Source organism: Agrilus planipennis, unplaced genomic scaffold, assembly GCF_000699045.2.
Source record: "Agrilus planipennis isolate EAB-ADULT unplaced genomic scaffold, Apla_2.0 scaffold55, whole genome shotgun sequence".
NCBI classification, from domain to species: Eukaryota; Metazoa; Arthropoda; class Insecta; order Coleoptera; family Buprestidae; genus Agrilus; species Agrilus planipennis.
The window spans coordinates 290,698-305,453 of NW_020438918.1; the positions used below are offsets into that span (position 1 = coordinate 290,698).

General features: G+C 39.2%; 1 protein-coding gene across 1 annotated transcript in view; it reads right to left on the bottom strand.

Moving 5' to 3' along the window:
- Positions 1-6,095: 6,095 nt before the first annotated feature.
- LOC112904216 overlaps positions 6,096-14,756 on the bottom strand; it is a 37,630-nt gene continuing 28,969 nt past the window's right edge. The window contains exons 5-6 of the mRNA XM_025973704.1: positions 10,547-10,701; positions 6,096-6,212 (exon numbers count right to left, since the gene is read on the bottom strand). Of these exons, the coding sequence (XP_025829489.1) occupies positions 6,096-6,212; positions 10,547-10,701 (272 nt within the window). The remainder of the gene's footprint in view (positions 6,213-10,546; positions 10,702-14,756) is intronic.

Consider the following 14,756-nt stretch of genomic DNA (forward strand, 5'->3'; position numbering starts at 1 on the left):
TACTTGAAGGTTGAACAGATTTTCCAGCAGATAAAATTTTAATTTCATTGTAAAATTCCTGAGTCTGAACCGTTTTGATAATTACTATTAAAGCCGTGTCTAGTTCGGGTATCGTTAAAAAAATTGAATTTCTGGTTTCTTTATGAAAGCAATTATGCGCGAATCGAAGACAATAAGCGACAACTCGTTGTAGCTTTAAAAATGACGAATATCGTGAGATTAAATCAAACTCGTTTTTTGTGCACTTTGAAATTAATAAGCAGAAGGTATTTCTGCGCTTTTCGGGAATATCAATCAGCTGAAGCTTGACGTTTGTTTCTGGCCATGAATTTACGTCCTGCATGAGAAACGGTGGACCTGACCACCACAAAGCACAATTTAAAATTTGTTCGGGGTCTAAGCCTCTAGGTATGACATCTGCAGGATTATTTTCACTATTGACGTGAAGCCACTTGCTAATATGAGTTAAACGCTGTATTTCGGAAACGGAATTCGCAAGAAAAGCTTGTCAGTTGGTGGCTTCAGAATACAACCAGTGTAAAACAATACTGGAATCACACCAAAATGTTTTATCGTGAAGATCTACCTTAAGAGCCCTTTTTGCCTTCTCGGCTAATTGCGCCAGCAAAAGAGCTCCTAAAAGTTCCAACCGGGGTAAAGGTAAAACCTTGAGGGGTGCTACGCGGGACTTTGCGTAAAGCAAATTTACTGAGCAGTTGTTAAGTGAATCGCGGGAAATCAAATAAACGCAAGCACCATATGAACGCTGAGATGCACCACAAAAATTGTGCATTTCGACAAAAATGTAATTTGATATAATTGAATGTCTGGGAATTGAAATATTATCGAGAAGTGGCAACTGAGTTTTAAAATGCACGAATTCTTCTTCTAATAAAGCCGAAACTGGGTCATTCCAACTTATTTTAGATTGTCATAAACGTTGTAACAATATTTTAGCTTTAATTGTCACTAGACCCACCAATCCCATGGGGTCGAAAATCTGAGAAATTGTAGAAAGAATAGATCTTTTTGTTATCTTGTCATTTTTTGTTTGGAAAGAATTTGCTATGAATTTTAAAGTGTCAGTATCAGAATGCCATTCTATCCCTAAAGTTTTGTGATTATTACTGTCAGTTATGAAATATTGCGAGTGTCTATCGAGATCGGAAGTTGTTGATAAAATTGCAGGATCGTTTGACGCTCACTTGTCTAATTTAAAACCATGTCTATTTAGTATATTTGAGATATCCATTATTAATTTAATTGCTTGTTCTGTTGAGCTTGAACCTGTTATCAAGTCATCAACATAGAAATCGTTAAGGACAGTATTTGCGGCCTCGGGATATTCTATGTTTTCATAGACGCATTCATGTAAACACCGAATAGCTAAAAGGCTTGCAGGAGCTGTTCCATAAGTCACAGTATTCAATCGATAATGACTTTGAGGTTGAGATGAGTCGAATCGCCAAATAATGCGTTGTAAGTCTGAGCTGGATTAATTTCTACCATTCTGTACATTTTCTCCACATCCGCTATCATGACATATTCGTGTTTTCTAAAGCGAACGATAATACTGAATAAATGAGGACCAACCAGTAAAATGTCATTGAAAGATGTTCCATTGCTAGTTTCAAAAGACCCGTTGAAAACTACCCTAAGTTTCGTTGTCAACTTATCTTCGCGGATAACTCCATGATGAGGTAAGTAATATATTAGTTGTTTGTTGTATGCTATGGTTGCGTCGTCAATTTTACTCATGTGACCAAGACTATTATATTCCAACATAAATTCATGATATTGTCTTTTTAAATCGGGATTCCTTTCTAATTTTCGCTCTAATGATAAAAATTTATTTATAGCTTGATCACGAGAATTTCCTAAGTCTGGCACAGGATCTACCATTGGTAAGGTAACCACGAAATGTCCGCTTTGATTCTCAGTCAATGTTTCTTTAAAAATGTGTTCACATTTTATATCTTGTTTGCTCCTTAAGTTAGGCGAATTAATTTCTTCGGTTCTCCAAAATTTTTTAAGTTTATTTTGAATTGATTGATTAATTGATAAATTACAGTGCGATTCGTTTACTGAATTGATCGGGAAGGTAATTGGTCCGGAAACCAACCATCCGAATTTAGATTTTTGTAAAATGGATAAATTAATGCCTAATTTAATTTCGCCAATACACATAAGATCGTAGTAACTTTCTGCTCCTATTAAAATGTCTACCGAATTTGAAATGTTGAAATCAGGATCAGCTAAATTAATTGATTCTGGAATATGCAAATTAGTCGCATCGAATGAAACAAATTAAATTCATAAGCGATGAGGTAAACGAACAACACGGACGCACAAAAACACATACATACATACATACATACATACATACATACACACATACATACACACAAACACACACACACACACAGATTCGATTGTCTCTAGAAAATGACACCTTTCGTTTAGAAATTTTATTAAATCGTCAATTTTTACAGCGTCTGACTTTGAAGATTCTTTATTCCATTACTTCTGTGAATTACGGTCTAATTTTGAGTAAATTAAATGCAGTAATAATATACTCCACATTTCAGTTGGTTCACCTAAATTTTTTAATGCGCGAATGTGTTTATTGTAATCATCCAGCAGTTTTTGCAGATCATGCAACGATTCTTCAACGAAACATTGTAAATCAAATATAGCTTTTACGTGCGAGTTACAAATAACTTTTTTATTCTCAAACCTAGTTTCCACGCGATTTTATAATTCGCTTCCGTCGCCTCTAATTCAGAAACGACTTTTGCGGAAGCGCCGGTTAATGATAATTGTAAATAATGAAATTTTTAAACAAGACTTATGTTTGTATTCTTGTCTATTAATGCATTGAATGAATCTTTAAATGAGAGCCATTGTGCATAATTACCGTCGAATTTAGGTAGGTTAATAGGAGGTATACGCACAAACAATGAATTTGTCGGATCAACCAGATTGTTTCCGATAGGTTGAGATACCGCCGATGTTGGTGTTTCTATACGAGTGGAAATGCTTACCGATTCCTTTTCGGATATTATATCCTTAGCACGAGTTGTTATTTCGAAGAATGAATCTTCAAATTTTTCACGTTGACTTGTTTGTTCTTCAGATTCATCTAACAATTCAATTTATCGTCAAAATCACGCCATAATAATTCAATTTTTTCGAGACGAGTGCGTATTTGTGATATAGATTTTGTGTCATTCAATTTAACCAAAAATGTAGAAAACCTTGTTAATTGTGCCTTAACTTGGCCGCGTCTAGTGTTTAATAGTCTTAATTCAATTTCAATTTCTTGTTCTTCGGTCATCGTGATAAAGAATAGAATAGAAACAAACGAGGAAAATATGCAAACAGCAATAAAATGCGTTTAAATCGATAATGCCGTGTGCTGTGTATAGAATGCGTATTATAAACGAGACGAACAATATTAAAATATCAAACGAGTTAAATGTACAATAATCGTGTCTGTACAAATATTCTAGCGAGAAAATCATTGACTGATAAACGAAAAGAAAAATGTAAAATAACGTGTTGCAAACGAGTATAAGCATGTATAAATGAAGGAAACGTAAAATGGAGCGAACTCACTGTTTTCCATATGTCGTTGTTTTTTCTGTTTTCTCAAATCCTTGCTCTTAGGACCATTATGTTATGATTGTATTCTAAGGACTCCAACAGTAACACAATACATTTAATAATTTTATTATAAGTAGAGAAACATATTTTAGGTACAGTAAGCCATGCGTGATGGCGACAAGACAAGACAGGTGAGATTGATAATGGGCGGTTATCCTGTTACCCCCACATAACTCGATAAGATAGACCTCTACAAGTAGCGGCATGACAAACAACATAAAAATAAAAAAATAAAAAAAATAGAAATCTGCGCTAACAGTGAATTTTGTATACTGACGTATCTCATACCTCGGCTAGCCGATACGCAAGCAGAAGCTGTCAGGTCATGGATTAAAAAGGACTTGGAGGTGCAATCGCTCATCGGATTGGACGTCAGCAGCAACATTGCCAGAAAGATTGCGTCATGCAAGTCAGCAAACGACATGCTACAAAAATTGTCAAAAATTTTTCGGCTACGATTTTGACAGCAAGAAATCAGCTGTCGTAAATTGCTGAAGATCTGGCGATGGCAAGTGAGAGATTACCGGATTATGACACTAATGCTCAGCGTGCTACCGCCGAAGCTGCACTACCTGAACACAACATGGGACAATGTGACTGGAGACCAAATACAATCGAACACTTATAGAAGGGCTGAGATTAGAAGAGGACAGAAGCAGAGAATAGAAATGAACGACGTTCAAGAATGCACTCGTTGCGAGAGAGAAGAAGCCAAGTCAGTCAAACAACCACAAGCCACTGGTACTCCAGTCAATTGCTTCAAATGTAATCAGAAACGACACACCAAGAAGTACTGCAACAACAAACCGTGCGTAATATACATTGCGTACTGCAAAACTAACTGTCCACGCAGTGTATGCAATCAGAAAGGCACATGCAAACTCTTGAAGAACCCAGTAGTCATGCACACCTTCTCCAACGCCTATACACCTGAGCAAAATGGAAGGAAAGAAAGAGACATGCGGAGGATTGTTGAAGCAGCGAGATCCGCAATCCACACACAATCTGGATGGAAACCTTTGGGGAGAGCCGGTAAACTATTCGGTGTTACCATAGATCAGACGGGAACGAGCTCAGTGAGGGATGAAAGCCCTGCCAATCTATGGTTTGGGAAAAGGAAAGGAAACGAAAGGCATTTGGAACGACCTGCTACACACTGACATCGGAACATAAAAGAGGCAAGCTGGACAGGAAATCCAGGAAGGGCATATTTCTTATTTCTCCTTGTTACGGAATCTACCTGCCAGACGAAAGGCACGTTATAAGCTCGAATAACGTTATTTTCAGTGAGGAAGTCAACAGCATGAATCAGACAGACATCTAATCAGCTGCGACAGAAGGAGGAAACTGAGCCGAACTATGAAGGTGAAGAGTACCAGTCAGCTGAAGACGAACAAAAACAAATCTTGCAAGAAGTCAGAGCCCAACCAAATGAAGAAGAAAGACGTCAACCAAGAAGGGCAGGTCTGCAGGATCGTTGGAGAATTGAACCACCAGCCAGACTGACAGTCTACGTGATGGGACACTTCAGAGGAGGACAGCACCAACATAGCAATGATAGCAAGCTCTTCGGGACAAAAGATGGTGACAAGCAATTTCAGAAGAATACGAGTAACTATTCAACATGGGAACCTGGGAATTGGTTGAATGTCCATGTTCAATGTTTGGGTGTTAGATTACGAACATGCTGCTGGGTACTTCGGGAGAAGTCGAATGGGACGGTGAAGGTCAGACTAGTTGCTCGAGCAAGAAGAAGGAGTCGATTATAGAGAAACCTTTAGCTTAGTGGTCCGCCATGCCTCGATTGGACTGAAACTGGTTATTCGACCTGACGTTTGCGTTCCTGCATGGAGACGTGGAATAATAACTATGCATGATATAACCGGAGGGATTCGGAGACGGCACGAGGAAAGTTTGTAAACTAAACAAGAGTCTCTACGGACTCAAGCAAGCCCTTCAAAAATGGAATGAAATGGCCTCAGCACATATGGAGGAACTCGGTATGCGCAACACCGACAATAACCAGTGGATATATAACAACGAGAAGACTATAGTGACGACGGATTCATCGCCGGCCAAGACGACGAAGAGATCTATCAGATTCTGGACCGAATAAACAAGTTATTTGAGATAACTATCACTCACAAGGTTGAGGATCACATCTCATATCTTAGAATGGAAATTAAAGTTAAACCGAATGAAATCATCGTGAGGCAGCTCTAATACACCGAGAAGACCCTCGAACGCTTTGGGTTTAACGTCTTAAAGGAATGATGATTGACCAGAAGAACCTGATAAACGACAGTTGAGTACCAGGGAACACACCCTACTGTGAAAATGTTGGAAGCTTCCTCTACAATCTCTCGACCAGACATCTGTTCTGCAGTAACTTATCTGAGTCGTTACAACAGCAAGCCCATTACTAGCCATTAGAAGATGGTCAAAACATCTTTCAGTACCTGGAGGGGCCTTGAACTTTCCTTGATTTTTCTTTGACGGAGACGGTTCATTTGTTGCCTATATGGACTTTCACTACGGTGGAGAACCTGAGAGTGTCAAATAATTCAGTGGAATCTTAGTGATGAGGGGAGACCCCATCATATGTTACATCCAAAAACAACAGCTCGTCTCTACTTCGTCTCCAGAGACAGACTATGGAGTAGCTGTGACAGTCATCGATGACATTGTTATACAAATCCTTTACTGGTCGACAACCAGTTTGCTATTCATAAGCTACGTAATGCATACGAAGGTAAAATCACAAATGGTAAAAAGCATATTGAAATTACACGTAAACATATCATGCAGTATGCTGATAAGGCTGTGGTCTTCAAACATGTAACGAGCACTGATCAGCTTGCCATATTAACCAAACCACTCACACGTTAATTATTTGAATATAACCTGTATAAGAGGTTAAGCGGTCAAGGAGGAGTGTTCTTATTGACAACTTAACCTAACCTGTAAAACTTTACACTTGGTAATCTATGAATGAGTGATGAATTATTATATAAATTAAGTTGGCCATTGTCATTGTACGTTGCGTCACGACTGACAATGGCAGATTGAATGAAGCCAAAAAGTAAAACAGATCAGTTTTTTGAGTTGTGTTCGTGAGAAGTGCAAGGAATCTCCTAGGTGACGACGCAAAAGTGTTTTATCTTAGATCAGATCAGCGTACTGAGTATACTGGTAGATACGCATTAGATGTCTTAAATAAACTAGGAACTGAAAAGCAATTATTTTGTTCAGATACACCAGAAGATAACGGCGTATCGGAACGATTCAATCAGAGCATCCAAAGGAAAGTGCGAGCGTATAAATACTTACGATAGTAAACCTCCCAAAAACACGTGAGATCTGGCCCTGAGTGCAGGACTATACGCTTACAATTGCACTTCACATAAATCCAATGGATTAAAAATGCCATTAAAATTATTTGCACTAAATGATCCCACTGAGTAGGATCAAATAAAACGATTTGGCTATACACCCACAGAAGGAGGAAAATTTTATAAAAGACGAGATATATGATTTAACGAGAAGCCACTTTATTGAGACAAATAACAAAATGACGACATCAAGAACTGGGTAACTATGTTTGAAGAAGTGAACAAAAATAAATGGTTTTTAGAACCGTCAAGATGATGATAAGGTAATAGAAGAGGACTCAAGATAGGTGGGAGAGATTAAGAGGAAGAAAAGAAGACCGAGAACACATGAGAAACAAAATGACAATGAAACCAATAGGATAGTAATTGAAAGTAAAACGAATGATGAAAGGAGTGAATCAATAGAAAAGAAAAGAAAGCTTGAGGATGAGGTCTACTATAAGACCTTTGATCGAAAAGGCGAAATCTCTTACGCTCTACTAGCAAAAATTAATGATGGTCCTATCTCTTATGAAGAAGCCATTCAAACTAAGCAGAAAGATGACTTAGTTAATAGACCCAAAGGGTCTGAAAGGCAACAGACACCAAATGTGATAGACTATAAATTGGTACTTAAAAATAGAATGGAACAAGATGGTTCCGTAAGATATCGGGCGCCACTGGTTATCAGAGAGTTTAAAGACAGGAATAATTACGACTTGACAACAAGCTATGCTCCAGTGTCACGTTTGACTATATTGCGATCAGTAGGATCATTAATAAATAAATATGACCTTGTCGTTTGTCAGTTGGACATGAAGACAGCCTTCTTAAATGGAAAGATCGATGATGGTAATTTCATAGAAATTCCTAATGGATGTCAATATCCGAATAAATAAGAAAAACGAAAGTTGCAGAAGGCTCTGTATGGGTTACATTTAAGTCTAAAACGATGTAACGAGGGATTCAAGGAACTAGCTTTTAGAGCAGATTTATTTTAATTCGACTCCGAGCCCTGTCTTTTTACTTGCAGATAACGAAAAAAAATTCTAGTTCCACTGTTGTATGTTGTTGAGATGCTCTTAGCGAGTAACGACGAGAAGTTGGACAATGTGAAAACGAGTTTACAGTTGAAATGTGATATGGTCAATGTAGGTGTGTTAAAGATGTTCGATAAGACAAAGAAACTAAAACGATAACTTCAATCCAAGAAACATATATAGACAAAATTTTGAAACGATCTGGTTTTGAAGAAGTGCATCCATAATGACGACAAATCAAGTTAGAAATAGAGAAAGAAAGGAATGTAATGATGATAAAACATTAACTTCTGCAGAAACAAAGTATGACATACCGTATCGTCGAGCTATAAGTAGTCTCTTATATCTGGTATACACTACCAGACCAGATATACTGTATGTATTTAATGTGTTAAGCAAACACCAAATAAATCTCACTGACACTGGCAAAAGGAGTAATACGTTTATAGCTGACATTTAGGGCTAAAAGGAACGACTGTGTAGTGTGATAATAAGGCTGCTCAAGCTAGTGTTTAAACTAGTGGAGGAAATAAACTGAGTACAAACGACTGAAGTACGAGAACATTATGTTATACAGTGTGTTACACGAAATATGATTAGGATTAACTGGATTTCGTCTAAGGAACAGATATTTTCGCTAAACCTCTGCCTTTTGAACTGTACGACCAACTGACTAAGATGATTTTTAACGAACGAAAGTGATTGACTGAATGATAAACGATATAAAGAAATGTTGATATTTAAAATGATTTTTTTTACAGCAACAGAATTTTAAATTCGAACAACCATGTTGAGTGGGAGATCTATGACAAAAACCTATAAATGTTCTCCGAGAATGATCTTCAACCTTTACAAAATTGACTTATAATTTTGCTTTGAGAACATTCATATGACCTGGTAATAGAGCAATTTTGTTCTTGTAGACTAAATTGTATTATTTAGAGCAAACATGAGAGTAAACAGCATTTTTAGAACCTTTATAAGGCACCTAAAGCACTGCCTGGCTTAATAGTCAGAAACGTGTGCTGGTTGGGGTTGGAATACAGCGTTCTCCATGTTTGTCATCATACTGCAGTGGGAGGATGTCGCTGCGAATTTAATACATTTTACTTTCGATATATATACTTGTTCTATGTTCTCTAGTAGGAGTAGTAGTGCTTTAGTCGTCAATCAGTTAAGTGAATGTTTAATTAGCATTAGATACAAGAACGTTTGAAACGACTATTCTTGTACAAGTTATGGGTTTAATAAATATATAAGAAAGAAAGCTTTTGTTCTCGTCTTGATACATACCAACTATGTAACAACAGTAACAATTATCAGATGATGCTCATACCGACTAATGTACAGTCGCGCACATTTTCGTTTTCTTTTGTGTTCGTAAATTTACAAAATGCTGTCTCTAATGAACTTACTTTCTTTATTAAGTCTAAACATCATGTGCAGTACTAAATTGTTTATGTTTACTTTAGACGTTTAATTATCGGTAGTGTTTCCATTCTCTATCCACGTAGCTGCAGAGTTTTTATTGTACTATTCAGTAGACATCTACTTTGCCAATTCCCGCATAAGACCGGCTTCGAATTGTAAATTATTGTTACTTTATTAAAAAATTTTATAGCCCTTAACCACGCTACTTAACTCACCGTGAGATCGTTTATTTCATCTAATTTACTCCTTCTGAAGCTATATATGTAGCTTACTTTACCTTTACCTTTAAACTTTTCTTTCCAAAGTCTGTAAGTAATATATCGCTGGTAAGTACTTCTCTCATTTGATACCCTTCTTCAATCTTTGTAAAGAATTCAAAATTAAAATGCTTGCAACTTTCCAGATGTAAGTCTGCTTGCTTAAGTAATTCAGCTATTTCCTCGGTGTGCTTATCATCTTCGTCAATACTGCATACTCCTTCAGCGATAGCTAGCAGTACCATTTCGTTGGAACGATGAATTTCTAAAAAAAACGAGAAATATCAAAGTACTTAAGTAGATATTGCTGATATAATTTAGTGCGAACAGATATTTCCCGCAAAGCACATTTCACATGACTGTAAAGGGTGACTTGGGTATTGCCACGTATTTAAACACCTTCATGCATTATTACTACTTTATTTAGCTATGTACTGTCTAAGTAACACTTCTATTGTTAATTAAATAAAATGGTGGCCGGTGTTCTTCCGACGCTCCTTAAATTGGTTTTCAGAATAGCGCTAAATCGTTCAACCATTCCATCAGACTGTGCATGTAAGGGCTACGCCATTTTGTTTTAGTGATGCCCATTAGCTCAGTGATGTTCTTGAACAAAGCCTATTCGAAGTTCCTGCCTTGGTCGGAATGCAATTCCATTGGCACTCTATATCAATTAATAAATCAATTACTGACAAGCTTTTCGGCANTATGTAGCTTACTTTACCTTTACCTTTAAACTTTTCTTTCCAAAGTCTGTAAGTAATATATCGCTGGTAAGTACTTCTCTCATTTGATACCCTTCTTCAATCTTTGTAAAGAATTCAAAATTAAAATGCTTGCAACTTTCCAGATGTAAGTCTGCTTGCTTAAGTAATTCAGCTATTTCCTCGGTGTGCTTATCATCTTCGTCAATACTGCATACTCCTTCAGCGATAGCTAGCAGTACCATTTCGTTGGAACGATGAATTTCTAAAAAAAACGAGAAATATCAAAGTACTTAAGTAGATATTGCTGATATAATTTAGTGCGAACAGATATTTCCCGCAAAGCACATTTCACATGACTGTAAAGGGTGACTTGGGTATTGCCACGTATTTAAACACCTTCATGCATTATTACTACTTTATTTAGCTATGTACTGTCTAAGTAACACTTCTATTGTTAATTAAATAAAATGGTGGCCGGTGTTCTTCCGACGCTCCTTAAATTGGTTTTCAGAATAGCGCTAAATCGTTCAACCATTCCATCAGACTGTGCATGTAAGGGCTACGCCATTTTGTTTTAGTGATGCCCATTAGCTCAGTGATGTTCTTGAACAAAGCCTATTCGAAGTTCCTGCCTTGGTCGGAATGCAATTCCATTGGCACTCTATATCAATTAATAAATCAATTACTGACAAGCTTTTCGGCAACAGTGTGTGCACCCTGATTTAGTATCGCTATGCTTCGGGCCACTTACTAAAGTAAACCATAACTATGTATGTATCGGTTACCGATGTCTGCCATTGGGAATGGTCCTGCTACGTCGACTGCGATTCTCTCGATTGGCGCTTCCAGGTTGTGCTGTTGCATTCGACCATTTCCCGCTGTAAAGGTAGGATTCTCCTTATCCTACGGATGCATATCCACTTGCCAATATCCACTTTTTAAATCGAGAGTAGAGAACCATTTAGCTCCAGCTAGACTGTCTAGTTCGTATTCCGACTACGATGTTTTGCTGAAGGGACACTCCTGACTTAGGTGTCTTATATTTCTCCAACACTGTGGACGTCCAGTATAATTGTTGCAGTCCCGAGCAAAATGGTCAGTTATCCCACATTCCCAACAGTTTTAGGTTCCATTCTCCCGTGTTTCTAGATATCGATTATGCATTCCCTGATGAGCCACGCGACACCTTATTTTGTAATTGTACTATCGTCAATGTCTGCTTTTCGCACACCTTCAGAAGCTTGTTCGTTTGCCTTAATTAAACATGAAGCTTTTTTTTACAACCATCACATGTAATGCGCTCTCTTATTGCTAACTGCCTCAGCAAATTCAAATTTGTACCCTAAATACAATACAATTTTATAAACTTATTGATTGTATATGGTTCGTTTTCGCACAACCCCGTTTAAATTCTCTGTTGTTTCTTACTTATTCAACTAGCCGCGAGCGCCTTTCTTCGCGTCGTATTTGTAAATGTGTGTATCGTACCTGCGTTCTGGGAAAACAGTTAAACAAAGAAAAACTAAACGATCCGGATGTTTTTAGAGGGTTCCAGAAAGGAAACAAAAGAGTATTTAAAGGAAGAGACGATCGCCGAGAGAGGTAGATATAAATTGACCGTTGCAGAAGTGACTCTAGAAACAAATTGATAGTGATAGCAGTGAAATAGATAGCTTCGACCTTCCATCACCTAAACTAAATTTTTAGTAGGATCAATCCATCTCTACTCCCACTTAATATCTCCTTACAAATTACAAATTATGTTTCGCAAGAAATATGGTTTTCTTGATTATATCAGTATATATTTTACCCATGACCGTTATAACCCTATAATTTATGACATTATCCTTTCTACCCCTTTTATACACCGGTACTATTGCACCATATTTCCACTCACCAGGTATTTCATATCTATTTTCTCATATCGCTTTCTTCTTTCTTTCTTGTATTCTATAGCAATAAACTCCTCTCCTCCTTCTAACACACATTTAAAGAGAGTGTACCACTGCTCATCCGATATAATTCTACTTATAACTTATACTTATATAAATTCACTATTTTTCAAAATCTGGTCCCTGTATTTCCACCTCATTATTCTAAATGCCACCTCTACACATTCATTATTTATCCATATACCTTATATATTATTTCTTTTTCCTCAAACATGCAGTTCCACCATCTATTACTATTACATCCTACCTTTACTCTTTCCTTAATTATAAATTCATTAACTATTTCTATCATCTCTTTCTAAAATACTACAAATGGCGTGGTGAGCGCCATGTGTAGTACGATGCTACATTTGAGGATTACGTATGCTCCAACAAGGTCCATTTAAAAATATGGACATCTACTTGCTGAAACTAATCCCGGCGTAGCTCACCTCAACGTGAAAGGCACGTTACCATAATCGAACATCTCTTTCTAATTGTGAATTTAATTCACTATCAGAAAGTCTTTCGTCTAAGTCTAACAGTATTTCGAACATCATCAGGCTTGCCAGGAAGCAGTATGAGACCGGGATTGCAGCGAAGGGTGGCAAACTCCTCTATGCATACTTGAGCCGAGCATCCACCTCTCATAGTCCAGTCCCTAACGCCATGAAGAAGGGTGATCTGGAGATCACAAATCCCTCAAACATCGCTAAGCTCTTCGCCGACACCTTCGCCGAGGCTTATACAACCGAACCTCCCGGCCCGCTACCTTCCCTTGACTACCCTCCTCAGGATGACCATATTTCCGACATAGATCTCTCCGTCAGAGACGTCGAGGAAGTCCTTCGCTCCTTGGACAGCTCTGCCTGCAGTGGCCCAGACGGCATTCCATCTGTAGTTCTTAAGAACTATGCGGAAACCCTCGCACCTTTTCTTCACACACTCTTCAGGCAGTCTCTGGACAAAGGTACCATCCCGGAAAACTGGAGGAGGGCCACGATCACTCCGATCTTCAAGAAAGGTAGCAGGCACTTGGCGAGCAATTACAGGCCTATTAGCCTCACCAGCGCCACCTGTAAAGTCCTGGAGCGCCTGCTTGCAAAGGAAATCCTAGAGTTTGCCTTGCAGAAGGGAATCATTCCCCCCCAACAACACGGTTTTGTACCTGGTCGCTCGATCAGCTCCAACATGCTTCTTTGTGTGGACGATTGGGCCAAAGCGGTGGACTCTGGGATTCCTATGGACATTGTCTACTTCGATTTCTCGAAGGCTTTTGACAAGGTTCCACAACGACGGCTGCTCTAGAAGCCATCTGGGAATCAGGACAAACTTCTTGCCTGGATCGAGGCCTACATGCGTGACAGGACCTTCCAGACAAGGATTGGTGACCGTCTCTCCACCTCTAGGTCGGCTCCGAGTGGGGTTCCCCAGGGCTCTGTTCTTGGTCCCCTGCTTTTTAATCTTTACTCATCCGACTTGCACGTGCGAACAACATCCCAGCACCAGGCATACGCGGATGATAATAAGATTTATGGGAACCCACTGACCCAGGGTGACTCCAATCAACAGGACCTTGACAACCTGGCTCTGTGGTCCCCCGATTGGATGATCCCGCTCAACCCGGGGAAGTGCACTGTCCTACACCTAGGGAAGAAGAAAAACCCACACAGAATATACCATCCTGGAAACCTGGCGCTGGCTCCTGTTATCTCTCAGGTAGATCTAGGCATCATCGTGTCTGATGATCTTAAATGGGACCTACAAACCACCGCCGTAGTAAAGAAAACCAACTCCTTCCTCTATCGTGTCCGCAAAGCCGTTGTGGAGGTGGACATCCCGCTCCTACGGAATGTACTGACCACCTACGTACTTCCGATGGTCGAGTACGGGTCCACTGTCTGGGCTCCGTACCTCCAGAAGGACATCAAGGCTCTGGAGGGTATCCTGAGACGCGCTTCGAAGATACCCAGAACACTGAAGTCCTTGCCATACGAGGAGCGCCTGAGACGGCTTGGGCTGCAAAGCCTGGCAGACAGGCGCCTTTTTGCTGACCTCACGGAGACCTATCGTATCCTCCACGGTCTGTACCGTGCCTCCGACCTGCAGAAGATCTTCCTCAGGTCGACGTCGCAACGGGGTCACAATCTGAGGTTGAACGTGTCGCGTTTCAAAACGCAACACCGAGAGTACCACCTGGGCAACAGGGTTATCTCCACATGGAATTCTCTTCCGGCGAGCATAGCCCAGGCCCCGAGCATCGATGTCTTCAAGGCGTCTTTGCACCGTCACCTGTTTGGATCTACGAGATGAGCTGCCAGGACCCCCCCTCTCAAATGATCTCCTACACAGT